This window comes from Microcebus murinus, chromosome 23 (genome assembly GCF_040939455.1).
Source record: "Microcebus murinus isolate Inina chromosome 23, M.murinus_Inina_mat1.0, whole genome shotgun sequence".
Taxonomy (NCBI): domain Eukaryota; kingdom Metazoa; phylum Chordata; class Mammalia; order Primates; family Cheirogaleidae; genus Microcebus; species Microcebus murinus.
The window spans coordinates 20100143-20120856 of NC_134126.1; the positions used below are offsets into that span (position 1 = coordinate 20100143).

Consider the following 20714-nt stretch of genomic DNA (forward strand, 5'->3'; position numbering starts at 1 on the left):
ATCCCCATTAGTACTTCTAAAAATGTTTTATTGCACCAAATGTTGCTCAAAGTATTCGATAGTGCCATAAATTTGTCCACTATGCACTGCACATTAAAATGACTTGCTTCTATTTTACTTCAATATACTAAATGTTGAATTAATGCTTCAAAAGGACAGTGTGAACTGAAGATGATATTTATTTTTAAACTGTATAAAAATAAATTTCACTCTTGGTTAGAAAACACATAAGTGGAAAAGGGTTTATTTCAAATTTTATTTGGTTTTTATTATAATTTTCTCCTTTACGTTCTGGGCATTTGAGAGCTACAAGAGGAAAAGAATATTTTAAATAATTTTTATCTTTATTCTATCAATTTATACGTACAGTTGTACCTACTGTATCTTTTCTCTAATTAGAGATGGCATATAGACTGGCTCATTACTTCTGCCTAATGAGCCAGGCTCCATGCCACCTCTCTAATCAGAAAAGGGATAGGTACAGAATGTTCCTATGGACTTATTATAAATCATTTTCTTTCTCTCGCTTGCTCCTTTTTTTTTTTTTTAATAAAAAAATTAAGTCGCTGTCCTCCATACTTTTGTCCATATCCAAGATGGTTTCATTCAAAAGAGGTAATTGTGCAGGTGATTACTGTGAGCTGAATTAAAGGTGCTCTCATGCAGTGCCAGGCCGGCTGTCTCTGCTTTGGAACAGACACTGGCTCAAACACAGGCATATCAAATGAAGCCCTGTAGCAGATCAAGATGTATCTTTTCTGTCTTCCTCTGATTACGTTTGACTTGGTTCTCTGTTTACGTTTGACTCGGTTCTCTGTTTTTGCACACAGAAAGTAACAACTTTTCCACATGAGTGTTGGCTACCGTAGTGCTTTTTCTTTGAGTCTTATCTCCAGTATAATTCTCTAGAAAAATGTGTTGCTAGTGACAACTTTCTATTGCGGAAGGACTTGTCTTTGCCATCCCTGGGAAGTTAATCAATGGACTAAATAAATGCTTTTCATTGAACCCTCATCTGTACATATAAGTGAATAATCTGATTTGGCCAGGATAATTTTCAAATACACAAATAGAAACATCTTAGACCATACATATTAACCAATGTTTGTTGGTTCATTTTTAGAAAATTTTCTTTCAGTTCTAGATTTATTTCAATGCTTCTAGTTGGGCATATAACCCAGGGGATTTGTGCCAGCAGATATAATATATAGTTGTGAGGAGTCACTAATGTCATCGTGGTCATAAACTATAACAGCTCTCCAAATTTGGGATTTAAAATTACAGAACTGTGTGAATCTAACTTTTCAGAGCTATTTATGGACTCATTTATCAACAGAGTCCTAGTTTCCCATTAATGGTGAGACTTTGTATATTATATTATGCATTCAAATGTGTATAGCACTTTTTTAAGAAAGTCATTGGTCATTAAGGAATCAATAAACGTGTGTTGAGTATCCGTTAAAGTGAATACCCAGGGAAGAAAAGGATCATCATCTAAAGCTAACCGTTACTTGACTTCTCTTCCATGTTTCCACTTTGTGTGCATCTTAACCCATCTGCTTGTTTTTGACTCTGAAGTTGGCAGGCTACTTTTAGTCTACCAGTGTCCTGGGGGTCCACGTTTCTAACCTCAGCTAGGTCTAGTTTCTTTTTATTCCAGCTGAGATTATGCTGAAATTTTTCTGAGAGATTTTTTTTTGGAGGGGGGGCATTAGATAAAAAGAAAATAAATAAAAAAGTATCGAAATTGATGAATTGAGATGGGTAATTGAATGGAAGAAGAATATAGGAATAAGGTATGTAGAGAGATAGAGGGCTTTAAAGTTGGTTTCAGATCATTGCAGAAAAGTTACCTAGCAATGCTAGCAGGTTAATTGGCCAGTTGTGTTTTATGTGTTTGTGTGTGTATGTGTGTATATATGCGAAGATCTATATGTGTGTGTATATATATATAGATAGATAGATAGATATAGTAAATGCCTTACAACCATACCAAATAAAAACTATTAATTAATTGAAGTTTGAATGTAAAATATGTAATCATAAGGGAGCAGAGAAATATGAAGCCAAATGCTTCTATAATCCTGGCATATTGTAGAGACATGGCAATGGGTTCATGATATGTTATTACATGAAACAGGAAAGAATGAGTAGTATCACAGCTAATTTAATGTATGTACTTTTAAAAGTCTAGAAGGGCATATGCCAAGGTGTTGTTCAGAATTTTATTAAGTTTTTACTCTTGTTAATGTATTTTGAAGTGAAGTTACTCATGACACAAATTTTAATAAACAAGACAATCCCCTATTGATATAAATTATATCAACAGAACCAAGGTTGAGAATTTCTGGCCTATATTCTTGCGAATGCTAGATATTGTCATTCTTTTTAATCCTGCCAATATGGTAATTTAAAATATGATTCCTTTATTTTGTGCCTCTTCAGGATAATGGAGTTATTTTTCCTTCTTTATATATTATTTGAATTTGTTACAATGAACATGTGTTTCTGGAATTCTTTTGAAAAGTCATTAAAGAATTTTTAAAAAAATAATGTTAATCTCTATGAATGGGATTGCAAGGAACTTTCAAGTTTCTTCTTGTATTGATTACAATTTTTCAATAAACTATATTATTTTGTAATAAAAATATTTTCTAATTTTGAACAAAATAAGAAATGGAAGCATGTACAGAGTAGATTTATTCACTGAAAGTAACTGCAGTTCAGCCAGAGAGATCTAATTTGTATAGAGGGTAGTCTTGAAAATTGTAATAATTTAAATTCTATACTGGGTACATGGATTGAGGAAACACAGATCTGCACTGGACATTTAACTCATTGTACATACAAATTATGATTGCTATAATAATTAGTGCCTGAGAAGAAAGGCATGAGATTTAGAATCAGACAGATTTGGGTTTGAATCCTATCTCTGCTTTTTATCAGCCAAGTGACTTTGGCAAAGAATTTAACTTCTCGATCCAAATTCCTAATTTGTTTTCTCATTTGTAAAATGTGTTTTATATTCATACTTTCCAGAGTGATTGTAAAGCTTATAAATAATATCCTTTTATTCACTTTAAGTATTCAATAAAATTTTGTTATAAATATTAATTTTATTTTTTAAAATTTCAAAGTATTGAGGTACAAATGTTTTTGGTACATGGATACTTTGTATAATACTTAAGTTGGGGCTTTTCATGTGCCTATAACCAGAATAGTGTTCATTGTACCCAATAGTAGATATTGTTTATCGACTTTGTGAAACAAGTATTTTTGAATAATGTTCATGAACTCTAATTTTTTGGCTCGAAATCAAAATTTGTCTAGGTTGAGGAAGAAAAAAAAATTCAATTTAGAGTAATGACATAGTTAGATATTGGTAAATTTGTTTGTTTAAACTCCACAAAATAATTTCTCTCTCTTTTTAAAAGTCAGCCCTTGCTGGCACTCTGTTGTTTCCTGCAAATCCTGGGTTCTACCTGATGTTATTTCTTGGCAGCTGGAAGAAATTTTTTTTTCTCCATTGCTTGTGTGTACTTCAGTTTCCTGAAACAAATTCTCTCTGCTTTTGTGAAAATGTCTTTAATTTATCTTACTTCTGGAGGATATTTTCATTGGATATAGAATTCTTCATTGATTATTGTTATTATTTCTTTTAGAACCTCAAAGATTTTGTTTCATTATGTTTTGATCTTTCTGGTGAGAAAACAGCTATCATTTATACCAATGTTCTCTTGTATGCTATATGTTGTCTTCCTCTTGGTGTTTTTTTTTTTTGTTTTTTTTTTTTTTAATTTATCTTTCATGTTATCAGTGTGACTGTGATATGCCTAGGCATGGTTTTCATTGTATTTACCTTGTTTGAGATTTGCTCAGATCTGGGATCACTAGGTGGTATGGTGTTTCCATTACTTTAAGAAATTCTTGATATTAATAACTATCTCTTCAAGCTTTTATTTCTTTGTTTCTTTTTGTTTTCTTTTCTTACTTTTCCCCCCTCCATTTTCTTTCTCCTTTTCAGACTGGTTTGACATTGATTTGCATGTAGGCTTTACTACAGTTTTAATATTAACATTTAGTCCACCACTGAATTTAAATATCTGCGGAGAGAATCAAAATGGGCACAGGCTCACTGTGTGGTTGGGGCTCTTTAGAACTTTAATCTGTCATTATATTTTATGTAGGGCTGCTTTCTTCTTACTCCCTATGTGCCTGATTTCTCAACCTCTCACCTTCTTGTTAGGTATAAGACCAGCCCTGGGTCTCATCTCTTTGGTAAAAGGGTTGCTATTGCTATAATTTAATTCATTTACATTTCTTTGTGTCCTATGCTTTATCATGACTTTAAAAGGTTGTGAGGAGTTTATTTGCATATGTCAAAAATTTTTTTTGAAATAAGACATGTTAAGTATATAATATAGGAAATTTGGAAAACATATTCTTTCCTTTCCCAGAGTTGTTTGTTTTTGTTTGTTGTTGTTATTGCAGTTTGCTTATTTAGTGACTTTCCTGAACTGATTCTGTAAGTCTGTTCCTTTGTCATATGTGGTCAGTGAAGACCGTGTTTACTTAGCTTAGTAGTCAGCTAGTGGTTGAACAGAGAATTTCTTAAATCCCTGGAACCAATAAATTTTTAAGTTCTTTGCTGCAGGATCTATATGCATGTTGAAGCATGCCTTCAACACTCAGGCAGTTTAGCACTCTTCTTCAATCACATATTTCTGGTTGCACAGAGCCCCAAGATCAGGCTAAGGTGAGAGCTTAGGTCCTTCTTAAGTCTTTCTTCACCATGTGCATATGCCTTGACATGCATGTAGCCCTTTGTATGTGCATAGCCTTATAAATTCCCAGGAATATTTCAGAGCTTTGCAAAGCCCCCTATGGACATGTCATTCCCCATCTTCTTCTTTTAAGTGTCTTTGTTGTTTCCTCCAATAGGTATTGCTGCCTTGGTTATCTGCAATGTTAAGCAGTTGCCACTGATTGTTTTCAACAAACATGGTAAAGGCTATTTCAAGTCAGTTTAATCCAGGGGTCCTCAAACTTTTTAAACAGTGGGCCAGTTCATGTCCTCAGACCATTGGAGGGCCATACTATAGTTTAAAAAAATTATGAACAAATTCCTGTGCACACTGCACATATCTTATTTTGAAGTAAAAAAACAAATTTGCAAAAACACCCGCATGTGGCCTGTGGGCCATAGTTTGAGGACACCTGGTTTAAGCCTTTCTATTGGAGTTTTCTAAGGTACTTCCAGATCAAATAATGGCAATTATCTGAGGATGCATTTTTGCAGAGCCCCAATCCCATTCTGATCCTTTCAGAGGATGCCAGGCTGCTGATTTTCACTCTGATTGCAGACTGTTCATTTTCAAGGCTGCAATTTTAAGTGACAAAGAGCAGAATGAGAATAGGGAAAGTTTAATTGCCATAAACTATGCTTTTCTTATCAATATTCAGACATTTAAAAAATAAACACTTCCTCCATTTTTGCAAGTCTTTGGTTTATTTCCAGAGTTCCAAAAAAAGTTAATTTGATATTCTTTGCTAGTGTTCTCAAGGCTTTTATGGCAGAGTGACTTTTCAGTAGTTCTTACTCTGACATTCTTGATGATATCCTGTTGTTTGTTTCATCCATGTCTTTTTAGCTTTTACCTGTAGACACCACCACGCTTTGTTAGATTTATAACTAGTATTTCATGTTTTGGGTGCCAATATAAATAGCAATTAAAATTTTTAATTTCTATTGATTCATTGCTGGTATACAGAAATTTTGAATTTATTTTTACATATTGAATTTTTGCCATACAAAATTGCTAAATTCACTTATTTCTAATAGCTTTTGTGTAAATTCACTGAAATTTTCTACATAGACAATCATGTTATCTGCAAATAGAGGTAGGTCTATTTCTTCTTTTCTGATTGGTGTGACATTTATTTACCCTTGCAAATCTGTTTTTACCCTGATTTATATATGAGATTACTTACAGTTTCCCCATTTAATTAATTTTATATTGCCACCCAGTTATAATGCAGAGCTGCTCCTTTCCAGTCATTACCTATTTTCTGACTAGACAACTATGAGGTCTTTCTTGTATGAGTCATGTCTATTTCCCTGATCAATTTATATAATTTTGATCTATCTTTGCCATATGAATATTTTTCAAAGAAAAGTCTTACTATGGAATGTTTATTCCAATGAATATCTGTTCTTTAAAAATTGGCAACTAGCAAAGAAATGAGTAAAATCCATCTCAAAGACTGTCCTTGAAATATTTCATAGCATTCTCCGTCCCCCTCCCCTGCCAAATCATAATTCTCTTGTTTGCGATGGATGATTCACATTACCTCTAGGTCTTTAGAAAACTTTCTCTGTTTTTTAAAAAAATTCCTTCAAATATGAATTCTGTGGCAATGAATATGATTGCAGACTCAAAAATTTAAAACTAAAATGGTTTTTTAAAGGTTATAAAACTCAACCCCTCTATTTTATAGATGATAAAATAGATTTCATTATCCCTCTGCAGCAGAGCTTCCCTTTAACTATTATTAAAATATAGGAAGTGAATTCCAATTTATCAGCATTGAAAGGTACACCTCCACTGCTAACACCCTGCTCTGACTACCCTCATTTTTCACCTGGATGACTGTAATAGCCTCCTAACTGGCCTCTCAGCTTCTGCCCTTGTCCCCTTACATTCTCTTCTCAGAACTTTTGCATAAACCTGAGATCATGTTGTCCCCTACTCAAAACCCTCCAGTGGCTTCCCATTTTACTTAGAATACAAACCAAATTCTTTTCAATAGGCTATAAGGTTTTAACAATTTGTACCTCCACCCCATCCCTCAACCCAACCACTTACTCATCTGATCTAATTTTCGAATAGCTTCCCCCTCTCTTCTTCTGCTCCAGTATGCTGGTTATTTGCACCTCCTCTCACATTCCAAGCATGGTGCTTTAGGGTTCTGTGTACTCATTAATGCCTGCCTGAAACACTTTGCCCCTAGACATATGCTTGATTCACCCCTGTTCTCCTGTAAATGCCACATTTTTCAATGAGGTCTCTCTTGAACATAACATCCCCAATAAAATCCACCCATTCTCTTCAACCTGCACAACTTTTTCTCTTTTTCATAGCATTCATTATGTTCTAATATACTGTATAAATGACTCATTTATTATGTTTGTCTATCTGCTTGAATGCCAGCCCCAAGTACTGCAAACTGGGTGGCTTCTCAAAGAATTAGGAGTGCACAGTGCTACAGGAGCTCATAGAACTGTAGTGTGCTATAGAAGATTTTCCACAGGAAATATTTCAAACCTGAGACATTAAGGGCTGGGCTGGGGCAGGAACATTTGAAGCAGAAAGCTAAATTGAAACCTTAGGGCTAAGAGAGCTTGACAGTTGTGGGGCATTAAAAATTCAGGCTGTAGAGCTGCAGCATGGGGTGTACAGCACGATAAGAGGAGAAAGGACCAGGTGTGGGTGGGACAGGTGAAGGTGAAGAATAAACAGAAGGCATATTCAGCTTCCTTTGTTCCTGGCAGACATTCCCTCCTCCCTCACACAGAAAATTCATATCATGAGGAGTGATTTTCCTCAGTTTGTCTTCCCTACCCCACAAAGGAAAGCACACAAGCATACAATGGCTTTGCTGTATTCACATGTATTCTTCTTATCTCTGAAAATGGTATGTCCTTTCTTATACCTGTCCCTGCTTTGATCTTAAATCCAGGTCAATTGACTATAAAGCAAGTTGCCTGGATGGCCACTTTACTGAACGCACATTTTACCAGGTTATATTATTTGTTTTGACTCATTATCATTTTCAAAGCAGTGCATGTTGGAAATTTTTTAAAGATTTCTACAAAGGTTTCATAGATTTTATTTTGTTCATAAAACCACTTGAAGGAATAATTATTTGTGCTTGTACCAGTTGCCTGTTTTTGGACTGACAGGGTAGAGGAACACCACCTACAGGAAAATCAATGCAGGAGGCTACACAGAACACCATTGTCCTGTGGGTATCAGCTTGTGGGGTGTGTGGAAGACAGACTGAGATTGAGGGGCAGTACGGGAGAGCCTATAATGTATTATTAGAATAAATAAATTGAAAATATTTATGCTTATGAATATTCATATATAAAATATTTTTCTTAAATATATTTAATATAAATATAAAAATATAATATATACATACATATGCATATGCACACTCACATATAGACACCTACTGTTTAAATGCTCCTAAGTCTCACCATTCTTTGCTCATTAAGTGTTCTCCTGCTGCTGAGATCTCCATCTCAGCCTATCTTGTGTGCTAATTCTACTCTCCATCTTTCATTCATCAGACAGATCCTCCATCTGCCCCACTTTCCTCCAAGGCACCACCAAGGGGCAGCAGCAAGCATAAATCTAACATTCTTTAAAATTTTATCAAGACAGAGCGAAACCTGAATAGTTAAAAGAACAAGCACATTGGGGAAATGGTCATTTGATGAATTAGGCATTGATCCAGTTTTAATTAAAAACCACTAAATTACTGAATTGGCATTATATATTATAGCCCATCCCCTTTTCTGTCCCCATGATCCCAAGTCTAGCTAGAATTTTACTTTTTATCAAGTATTTCTCTTCATTAAAAACATAACAAAAACTTAGAGGTGGTAGTTTTCTTTTTTTTTTTTTTCTCTTCCCACTCTCTTGGTTTTATCTGTCTTAGCAAGTTCTTCGTAAATATTTACTAAGCAAATAAATACAATAATACCATGTGGATTAAGGTTAATATCTAAAAATGCCTTGAAAAGTCACCTAATTCACTGTAGATTGGCCTTTAAACCTGGTTATCTTAGAAGAATTCTCATGAGGTGATACAATTTTGAAAGTGAGCTAGAATATTATTGGCGTATGTGAGTAACTCAGAATCCTTGAGTAGGAGGTCTTCAATTTACCCTCCTTTTTGGAGATTTTCTAGAGCAGGCATTAATCTAAGTTTAGAGAGGACTCAAGCAGATATTCTGGAGTATGGGGCTAGAACAGGTGGGATATGAGAGTAAGACATGTTCCTCTTAGCAAATACTATGGAAATTGCAACTGGAAGCAGATGACGATCAAATTTAGGACTGATGGGATAATAGATTTATAGACTTATAAACTAGAGAGAAATTTGATTTGAGAAGGGACTTCTGGAGAAAGCCATGAGTTAGGTAGGTAAATAAACTGGCCAAACTGTGCACTTTGATGTAAGTCCTACAATGTCTATGTAAATAAATATGATTATAATTTTTAGTCAATGTGGAATTAGCAAAATGTAGATTGATCTGTAAGAATTTGAAATGGCAGTGACATGAATATATTTTAAAGCTTTATAGCTCCAAAAGTAATATCACTAAACTATTTGTCAGCCTTTTCTTGGTAAACTGAGACATCTTATGTACGTATATGTATTTTGCAGGTTTAGAGCAGTTTGTTGGAAGAATGCAGGATTTTCGATTATACCAAGTGGCACTTACAAACAGGTAAGCAGATGTTATATTGTAAACTTCAGGAAATGTAAGCATAACTTCTGAATTCACTTAAATAAGAGCACCGTGAAGATTATAACATTTTTCATCTTTACAGCGTTTGGCAAACATCACCTAATTAATGTTTGCTGTGTTTGCTTTGGCATAGTAGGTGGCTGTTATTCAGTAATGCCACTAGATCGGGTAACTCCTTATAATATGAAATTGATCAAATTCTTTACAGAGGATTTTCTCTCAGAAAACTTGATTTTTGAATGGTTTATAGAATTTTGGATACATTTATTTAAACATTTTATGTGAAGTAGTTTCCAATAAGAAACTGCTACTGCCTTTTAAAAATTGCTTTGTTGAATTTATAACTACTAGAGAATATAGAACAATGAAAATGATTAATTATTTTGATATATGGGAAATTCTCACGAGACTGGGCTATTAGACTTGGAGACAAGAAGAATGATTATTTGAAGTATTGTGATGTATTTTTCTATTTCCAGTGAACAAATAATTATATAGACTTAGGCTAGTTTTAATGAAGTATTTTCTCAACTCGAGAATAGGTGAGAAATTTTTCTTAGGGCTTCTTAAAAGCACACAGATTCCCAGTGTATTAGAAAAGTTCAAGTAAAATTCTGCTTAGGATGGCCTCTGACCTTTTCTTTCCCAAGTTATGATCTGATGATATAATAATAATTTGTTGTATGGATGAGTTGATCTTATTTACTTCATTAAAGAGCAAAAAGAAGAATGTTTGTTTATAATTCTTCAAGGGCAATGTAGAACGTGTGAATTTCTAAACAACAAGACTAGTTCCTGTAAGTTTGTGAGGCATTGCTTGATCAGTGGAAGATCCGTTAGCAATATATTCTTTTCTATTAGTCTATATAATCCGGAGATGCGTTATTAAAGGGTGTGGTTGCACTGGAACATACTGTCATTGTCAGGGAGATTTTCTGCCACTTAGCCCTATTACCTTTTACATCAACTTTGTCTAAAATGCTGAAGAGCGATGTTGCAGTAATTCTTTGGGAATAAAGTTTTTCCTTGGGGGCAAAGACTCTATAATGCAGGGGTCCTCAAACTTTTTAAACAGGGGGCCAGTTCACTGTCCCTCAGACCATTGGAGGGCTGGACTATAGTTTAAAAAAAAAACAAAAACTATGAACAAATTCCTATGCACACTGCACATATCTTATTTTGAAGTAAAAAAACCAAACGGGCAAAAAAAAACACCTGCATGTGGCCCGCGGGCTGTAGTTTGAGGACGCCTGCAATGGATACCAGCTTTTGGACCCATTTGAAACCTGATACCAGTTTAAAAATATCAGTGAGATTTAAAGAAGTTGTCACTTCACATGATGTAGCGAATGAAAAAGCTGTCTGACTCTGCTCCACCGGGGACTGAGTGAAGAAGCCAGGCCTCTCCAGTTAGAGCTCAGTTACTGCTGCCGGCCTGCTTGAAATGTCTGGGAAGGTGTTACGTGGAAGAATGCCTATAAATAGAATGACTAATTCTGGTCTAGAACAAGTATATTGCCCTTAATGGAAAAATTAAATATATCTACCTGGAACTGGCATTCTTCTTTGACTGTTGGCAGCTGCCATATGATCTGAAGCCATTGAAGCACTATAGGATGCCAGGATCTGCACCGATGAGTCACAGGAAACCATTGACAAATGGCCTTGGCCTCAGTCCCTTCGCCTAAAACAGAAGCAGATAAAATGATGCTTGCTTTCTTACTACTGCTTTCCCATGGATGAACTGGAGACCTTATCTGTAACTCTTAATTTTTTCAATATATTATTGTTCAATATGTTATTGCCTACTTTCAGTGGTAAGTCAGTTTAACAACCGAAATAAATGTTACCTTTTTTAAAGCATCACAAATAGACAAGGTAACACATTCTGATACTTAAATATCATATCTTGATAATCAGACAAGGGCTTGTTGTACATGCTTCTTAAGGTAGAAAGTTAACATTGAAAATGCACTGATTTTGATATTCGTTTCCTGAGAATGTTTGTTTGGCCAGGAATGAGTTTTATTTTATGTACCATTTAGAAAATTATTAAAGCTAAAGAGATACTCATCAAAGCACTAAAAGAGTAATAATTCATTTGTAACAACTTTTAGAGGTTCTATTACTGTAAAGCTATTTGTTCTCATGATCTCCCTCTGACTCCCACAGAGAGATTCTAGAAGTTTTTTCCGGAGACCTGCTCAGATTGCATATCCAGTCACATTGCCGCTGCCCTGGCAGCCACCCTCGGGTCCATCCTTTGGGACAGCGATACTGCATTCCTAATGACGCAGAAGACACAACCAATAACAGAGTGTCACGGTTGAATCCGGAAGCCCATCCTCTCTCTTTTGTCAATGATAACGATATCAGTACTGCATGGGTTTCAAATGTGTTTACAGACATTACCCAGCTTGATCAAGGAGTGACTATTTCAGTAGATTTGGAAAATGGACAATATCAGGTAATTACAAACAATGGGGTGTGCATGAATTTCCTGTGGCTGCTGCAACAAATGACCACAAACTTCATGTCTTAAAACAATAGAAATGTATTCTCTTGCAGCTCTGAACACCAAATATACAAAATTGATGTGTTGGCAGGAATATTCTCCCTCCAAAGGCTCCAGAGGAGGGTCGATCCTTGCTGCTTCTAGTTTGTGGGGGCTCTTGGTGTTACTAGGCTTGTGGCAGGGTAGCTTTAATCTCTGCCTTCATGTTCATGTGGCCCCCTTCTTCTCTGTGAGCACCAATTCTCCCTCTTCTTTCTCTTATATGGCCCGCCCTAAATCCAAGATGACCTCATTTTAACATTCTTAATTATATTGGCAAAGATCCTATTTTCAGATACGGTCACATTCACAGGTGTTTAGAGTTAGTACTTGGCCATATCTATGTGGGGACACAATTCAACCTTATTGCAAGGTGAAAGCTGAACCAGGCAATTGAACATTACCTCACGAAAGCAGTGTATTATAAATACATGAAATAAAAATAAAGAAAATATGCAGGGCCTTATTTTTTTAGAGATTTATATTAAAATGGTATTTATGAAATATCATTTTTGTGGAAACATTCTTTTAAGTAGCACAAATTAATCAAAACTGAGGTGCTTTTCTAAATAATTGCTTAAGAAGAACATATATGACATTTATTTAATGGAAGTAATGCTTTTTGTTCATTTCTTTATATCAAGCAATATTTGCACTTTGATATATAAAATCCTTTAGAAGAGAGATAGATATACAATTATAGAATATATTGCTTTTACTACAGGGCTATGAAGTTTCTGGATGTCGAATAAATATTTGATAATTATAATTAGGAGGAAGTAATCCATTATGTTTGAATCTAACAATTCCATGATTTGATTTATACTGATGGGTCAAACTTAAAACTTCAATTATAATAATTAATATTCATTTTCAGGTGTTTTATATTATCATTCAGTTCTTTAGTCTACAACCAACAGAAATAAGGATTCAAAGGAAGAAGGAGGATGGTTTCAATTGGGAGGACTGGCAGTATTTTGCTAGAAATTGTAGTGCTTTTGGAATGAAAAATAATGGAAATTTGGAAAATCCTGATTCAGTCAACTGCCTTCAGCTTTCCAAGTATGAATACCTTTTAAATAATTAATTATAGTAGACTGTCGAGTTAGTAATAACCTACATATAAGCTAACTCACTAGGCTGGTAGGGACTTCTCTCTACTGTCAACTTTCTTGAGGCATATTCTTTTAAGTCTCCTCCCTAAATTGAGTTTTAAACTGTGTTTAAAGTTCTTGTAAGAGACTTCAGAATGACTTGTATTTATAATCTCACTGGTGTATTGCAACCTGGTTTTCAGATTGCTTAGCAAGTTATCTGTATCAATAGTTTTCATCATGTTCTCAAGGAATGTTTTAGCATGGCTTTCTGCGATGACCCTGTATTGTTTGCATATGAAATACATGGGATATGTTTGTTTTCCCAGAATGAAGAATTTAAGCTCTTACTGATACTATGTTATTTTCAAGGTTATGAGAAATTATACAATTTTGTCAAATATATGAATCAATTTTCATGATATCAAATTTCTTTCCCTGACAGTTTTACTCCGTATTCCCGTGGCAATGCCACATTTAGCATCCTGACACCTGGGCCAAATTTTCGACCTGGATACAATGACTTCTATAACACCCCATCTCTTCAGGAGTTTGTAAAAGCCACACAAATAAGGTTTCATTTCCGTGGGCAGTACTACACCACTGAGACTGCTGTCAACCTCAGACACAGATACTATGCGGTGGATGAAATCACCATTAGTGGGAGGTAGTGTTCATTACCAAGGTTTCGATTGTAGTGTGATTTTCACTGTGAATTTTGTTTTCAACAAGGTTTTTATCATACTTATTTAAAAATACATTGCCTTAAGAGTTCAGAGCAATCCACATTCCAAGATTCACCTTTTGCAGTGATTTCCTAGTCTAATATTTTTTTTGGAAATTGGTGAGTCTTTGCTGTAAATGATACAACATTGTTATGGAATCAATTTTCAAAAGTTATTGGGTTTAGAAGTTACGATACTCTGAATCTGACTGAGAAATTATTAAATATTTTACTTGGTTTGTTCTAGAATATGATTTGCAAATATTCTTGAAAGCAAAGAGGAAGAGCTGGATTTAGAGTTGTAACTGTAGTGCCACAGAGCTTGGACTACCTTAGATCACAGTTTATAGATCCATGGGGAATATTTGTTTTCCTTTTGAGAAAAGATCTGATGTATCCTAAGTAACTTATAAATGTCTGATAACAATTGAGAATATGACTTACAATATTTTAAAAATATTTAAAAATATTACAATTTAATTGATAGCTGCAATTGATAGCTGCAAAACTAGGCAGCATACTATCTAATAAAGAAATGTGCTTATAGGTTATATTTAGAATGGGTTGTTCTAGAGGAATGATATGACTTTTGGGATGTGATGAGCATTGTCGAGGGGAGGGGCATACCTCTAATCCTTGCTAGGGAGGGCAAAGATATAAAATGTAACCAAAATGTTTGTACTTTCATATTTTCCTGAAATAAAAAAAAATTTAAAGAGGAAGAAAAAAGAAGAAAAAAAAACCCAGACCAGAATGCCAATATGTAAGCATTGTTTGTTTGTTGAGTAATAGCATAATGAAAAAAGTAATACTATTAAATATTTATCATTTAACTTAGAAAACAAAAACAAAAAATTGAAATTCATTAACTTCATTCTGTAGTTTATTCTGAACTTTAAATTCTTAAGTGTATTTAAAATAGTTTCAATAAATGCCCTCCCTTGGTAAATGATTGGGATTAAGTGTAGAAAATGCCAACTGCCCCTTTCTAGGGTGGCTTGAAAATTACCTTACAATGCAGTTGTGGTTTGGATAGTGAGGATGGTCCTTCCAGTACTTCAGGATTAATTCAAAACTTTTATGAATATCCACATGATTAAAGAGAAACTGATTTTTGTGTTGATTAAACATACTATCTTCCTTGTTGGATTCACACAGTGTATATATTCATAGGGGCTTAAATATTAATATATTCACAGTTGAGTTGCTGTGTCTTAGGAGTGTGCAATGTTCACATTTGCAGATGTCAGTGCCATGGTCACGCCGATAATTGTGACACGACAAGCCAGCCATACAGATGCCTCTGTGCTCAGGAAAGCTTCACTGAAGGCCTTCATGTGAGTTCTATTATATGCATGGAAATCTAAAAGAAAAGTAGGGGTGATGACTATAAATTCTATTAACTTAATTTTGGTCTAACTCCTGGTCTAACTTCTTTATTATAAAAAGAAAATGATATGAATGACTAAAATGTCAGTTATTCCAGAGAGTTTTTGAAGAGAAAAATTATAGCCATTAATAGCTTGAAAATTGTGTTTCTAAACAATGATCTCAGTCAGAGAAATTACAAGTGAACCCGCATCCTAAGGTTTTCCTTTCCTTTGCTGTTTCTTTGTTTCATCAGAATTATCTTTTTTTTTTTTTTTCCTTGAGTCAGGGTCTCTGTCTCTGTCACTCTGGCCAGAGTGCAGTGGCATCATCATAGCTCACTGCAACCTCCAGTAGGCCTCACGAGTAGCTGGGACTATAGGCATGAGCCACCACATCTGTCTAATATTTTAAGTTTTTTGTTGAAACGGGGGTCTTGGTATGTTGCTCAGGCTGGTCTCAAACTCCTGACTTCAGGCAGTCTTGCCTCAGTCTCCCAAAGTGCTAGGATTACAGGCATGAGCCACCGTGCCTGGCCTTCATATTTTATAAAAGAATGTTTAAGGTGATGCCTGGCACTAAAGAAAAAAATGGTTTTCTGCATCTTAAAGGTATTTATATGGAGGTGTCTATCCCAAAAAAGAGTCTTTATATGTAGGGCTCTTTTTATGTATTTATGTCAGTCAAGATCAATTTATCGCAGATATAAGGAATTGTAAGTAATTAATTTGAAAATCTGTAGTAAAATTGGAGTTATGTTACTTTAGTTTGTCTATGATGGTCAGGGAGGATTTCATAGTTGAGGTGAAAATTTAGCTGGATCTTTAGGCATAAAAGATAAATGAGAAAAAGATTGATAGATATGTGTTGGCAGAAATACCTAGCAACAACATTGGCAATAGCTGATTTGGGAGAGAGCTCAGCCTCAGTAACAATCATACCAATAATGAAAGTACATAATATGGAATCTTAAGTAAATGATGTTTGAGACAACCAGCTGTCAATTTGTAAGAAAATTAAGCGAGAGCCCTACCTCATGGCATGTACAAAAATTTATGTGGCATCAACATTTAAATGTAAAATAACTATAAGTCTATTAAAATAAAGATTAGAAGAATATTTCTAAATCTAATGTTGAGGGCCTTTGTAAGCTAAACAAATGAAATACAGAGAGAAACAGACATGTCTGGAGCCATGGAAGAAATTAATGAAATATTGTATCATATAAATATTTAAAATTATGTGCAGTGTAAGGACTAACACAACTACTTTGTAGTGACAGTGATGGATTGATACAAAATATTTACATCATATTAACAGGTAAAGAGGTCTCTCCTACACAAGGAGCACCAATAAAATATTAAGAAAAACAAAACAACCTAATAAAAAAGAGCAAATATACGAACAAGCAATTTAAAATGGAAGAAATGATAATATTAAGTAAATACATGAAATGTTACCCAAACTCAGTTTTAATCAGATTCAAATATTGTTTTTAATTTCTCAAATTAGTAAAACATTTAAAGATAATATTTATATTATAAATTATTAATTTATAATATATATATAACCTTTTATACAATAATGATGGGACTGCCAGTTGATATAATATTTTTGGAGAATAATTTGACCATATCTATTTAAATTAAAGTTGCAAATACAATGAACTACATTATACAATTGATGTCAGTGTAAAAAGCAATTCTTACCTGAGAAGAGTATGGAATGATTATGTTTGTATCATTTTGTTGCATAAATGTGGGCTTGTACATTAGTATATTTTTTTAGCTTTTAAGATGATAGCATTGTCTCAAAGACCCATGTATGATCTGTGGACCTAGACCCTACCCTGTTCTTGTGCTTTAGTCACATCACTTCTCTGTGAATTTTTGTTTTACTATATTATAGAACATCTTGATTTTTAAAGAAACATCTGTCAGGATTTTGGTGAACTCCATTTCTGACTTCTGATTCTTAATCTAATTTGCTTTCAGCTGTAACATTAATGTGTATAATTCAATGGCAAGAATATTATCTAAAATGAAGACTTCCTCTAGCACAGTTATGATGTAGTCCTTCTCCTCATTTTGACTCAGAGTCTTTGATTTGGCCTCCTTTCTTTTTCTATGTGTTCAAACCAAAACTTTTATGTTCTAATTTAGATATTCTTTTGAATTTATTTTCCATATCGCTGCTTTCTGGTCTTTTATAAGTTTAGTCTTCACCACTAATTAATAATTATTTTTAAAAAGGAATCATTTAGATTTTGTGGGGGATTTCTAGTGTTTGAAGTCTTTGATTTGATGAGTATATCATGAGAAAAAAATTCTTAAAAAAAGACTGATTTTAATATGTTCTATTGTATGGCTTATATTGTCACAGAAAGGAAATTGATTGAAATAACTTGATTGATTCACTCTTTATTGAGCAATAATTATGGGTTTAAAGTTTTGCTAATTTGACTTATTCTAGATTTTAAAGTAACATTTATTTTTCCTAAGGTCTTCTTTTGTTCCTGTAAGATTGACATGTCTTCTCTGTAATCAGTGATTCTTTCAATAACCTTTTCTTTCCTCCCCAGACTCACAACCCAATTAAAAAATGTTTAGGGATGAATTTAATAGGGCACTTAAACTGAATGTATCTAGTGTTTGCAAGCTACACTTTGACTAATACTTTCTTATGACATGTTTCTTGAGCTTCTCTTGCTTTATGTTGACTAGTCAGTCTGTCTTAGTCTTTTTTGTATTTTATTTTATTGTTTGTTTTTTATTTTTATTTATTTTTCAGACAGAGTCTCACTCTGTTGCCTGGACTAGAGTGCTGTGGCATCAACCTAGCTCACAGCAACCTTAATCTCCTGGGTTCAAGCAATCCCCTTGCATCAGCCTCCTGAGTAGCTGGGACTACAGGTGTGCACTGCCATGTCCAGCTTATTTTTTTCCTATTTTTAGTAGAGGTAGGGGGGTCTCTCCTCGGCCTGTCAGAGTGCCAGAATTATAGGCATGAGCCACTGTGCCTGGCCCATTGTCTTAGTCTTTCTCTCTTACTTTCTGTCTTACTTCCTCTTGATGTCCTATCTTATTTTTTTCTTTCTCTCTCTTTAATTGCTCACAGTTAAATGTTTGATATTTTATGATTCCTGGATGATTTCATGCTTCCCCTTAGAAATAGAGCCATTAAATGAAGGAAGTCTCATGAATGGTTTCAGAAGACAAGTTGGGATTTTCAAATTTGGTCTCAGGTGGTGACTGTTGGCTTATAAACTAGTGAAATAATTAGCTATAGGTTGCGGATACATTTTAATGTTTCTTATTTAAATGCTAAATACTTTTTGAAAACAAAAATAATAAAGTCAACTTTTGTTATTTTCTTCCTTAATATACTTTGATAATTCATGAATTTAGCCAAAAATTTAAAAAGAAAAAGAAACAGAAACAAATATAATTTACCTAACAAAGTCTGGCAAATGCAGCTGAAGGTAAAACGTTAATAGACTCTTAAGTTGAATGATTTCTTGGTCTTATGATATTTTCAATGTGTTGAAAATAAAAAATAATCTTATAAAAGCATTTCTAGGCATGACATCCTCCTTTTATCATTCAAACTATTTTAATACGTGTGTGGACTTATTTGTCGGAGAAAAGTTGTCTTATAACAATCTGAAAATACGGTTATTCAAATGATTTTCACGTTGTTCCACTTAATAAAATAATATGTTTTAATATAAGTCATTCATTTCCTATTGGAATCCTTGTTCTTTTTAAAGACCTGGACATAATCCAAAAAGAAATGTCTTCAATTCCACAGTATTATGCTAACCATTAATAATATTACTCAATAAACAGGGCTTTTGTGAATTATATTACAGCCATTTGGCAAACAGATGAAAATGTAAGCCTTGAAAATATGCCAGTTCTTGGCAATTGTCTTTCCTATGAAAAAGTGTTTTTAGCAGAAGTGAAATGAATGAAGTAGAAGGAAGGAGTAGAATGGTGAATTCAGGAGCAGATTCATGGACTTAGCCATTCTAGGGCATTCTCTGCATGAAAAGTTCTTCATTTGTTTGTAAAATTGATCTCTCAAGCCAGTGGCCTACAGGTGGGGAAAAAAAATGTTTAAACAGTTTTTAATTTAACTTCTACCAAGAGTTTTCACTTTTTATTTTAAACTTCTGGTTTCTCTTCATCAGAATATGGTTTAAGAGGATGTCCGTTTCCTCCTGTGGCAACAACTGGCTGTTGCAGGGTAGTAGTGACCCTATTACAGCCATCTCCCTCTTTGGTTTGCTACTACTTTCACCACTGCCAATAGCCTTACATCTGGGTGTTAACTACTGACCTTCAAAGACATTAGAGCTTTTGAACCTTATAAAGCAAGGAAAGAAGACAAAGCATGTTTTCTTCTCCCCAATCATCATCTTGTGCCCCTTTACAGTGAGTGCTTGCCTCCAATTCCCAATCTCAGGAAACCACCAAACTGCTTTCTGTCACTACAGATTAGTTTTGTCTGCACTAAAATTTCATATCATGGAGTTATCCAGTTATGTATACTTATGGTACATAGGCTTTTAAATCTCACTCCATCCCCCATATTAAATGATTCCCTAACTACCTGTGCTGTCAGCTTTATTGCAATAAAGTACCTCTTGTCCACTTGGTCAGAAAGTTCATGATAATTATCAAAAATGTTATGTTAAGCCATAGGTACAGAATACAAGCTTGGAGTTGGAAACTTAGATTTATATGTCAACTAACATGGTTGCATATCTGCAACACATTTATTACTTCTCTTATCCTCTTACCTAGCACTTTCTTTACCTGCTCTAAGAGCTCAAGTGTTGATAGAATCTAGATTTAAGAAAAGTGTTACCAGTTGAAACTTGCATCCTTAAGAGTTTTCATTTTCCTTTAGTAGCTATGTTGACCTTTCAGAGGCTCTGGCCAAGAGTGATGCAATGATCAGTGCCTCAGCCAAGCATTGGCACTTTGTTGGCTACTTAGCTATTCTTTCATCATTTTGTGACATCATTACCTGCAAGGGTAGCCAAAGCCTTCACAGAGCAATTTATTGATAACCACAAATGCTTCTCTTATTCATTGGCTCTAACTTGTGACCCTTCTATAACATTAATCATGGATCTTATGAATTAACTACAATCAAACTATCAGTATAAATTTTTGTTAGTATTATAAATAGCACAGCCAGCTTTAAACATTTTATATAATAAGCCTTCTGACCACTCAATAATTTGAATTGTGCCAACATCACACTCTACAATGCTTATTATGTAAATGAATATTTCCTGTTATTTTTGTGAGTGTGTTCCTTTAGAGCACTGAAGTCCAAAAGTATGAGTCATCATGACTAATTTGTGTCATATTTATATTATACATCAGGCCTTACCACTACTTACTTTTTATCTGTTTG

At 34.2% G+C, this 20714-nt stretch overlaps 1 protein-coding gene across 2 annotated transcripts in view; it reads left to right on the forward strand.

Annotated features, from left to right (window-relative positions):
* USH2A (usherin) overlaps window positions 1-20714 on the forward strand; it is a 654133-nt gene that overhangs the window by 58295 nt on the left and 575124 nt on the right. For both annotated transcript variants that reach the window (XM_075997054.1, XM_075997053.1), the window contains 5 exons: window positions 9460-9523; window positions 11717-12011; window positions 12976-13160; window positions 13638-13859; window positions 15160-15253. In XM_075997054.1, coding sequence (XP_075853169.1) covers window positions 9460-9523; window positions 11717-12011; window positions 12976-13160; window positions 13638-13859; window positions 15160-15253 — 860 coding nt within the window. The remainder of the gene's footprint in view (window positions 1-9459; window positions 9524-11716; window positions 12012-12975; window positions 13161-13637; window positions 13860-15159; window positions 15254-20714) is intronic.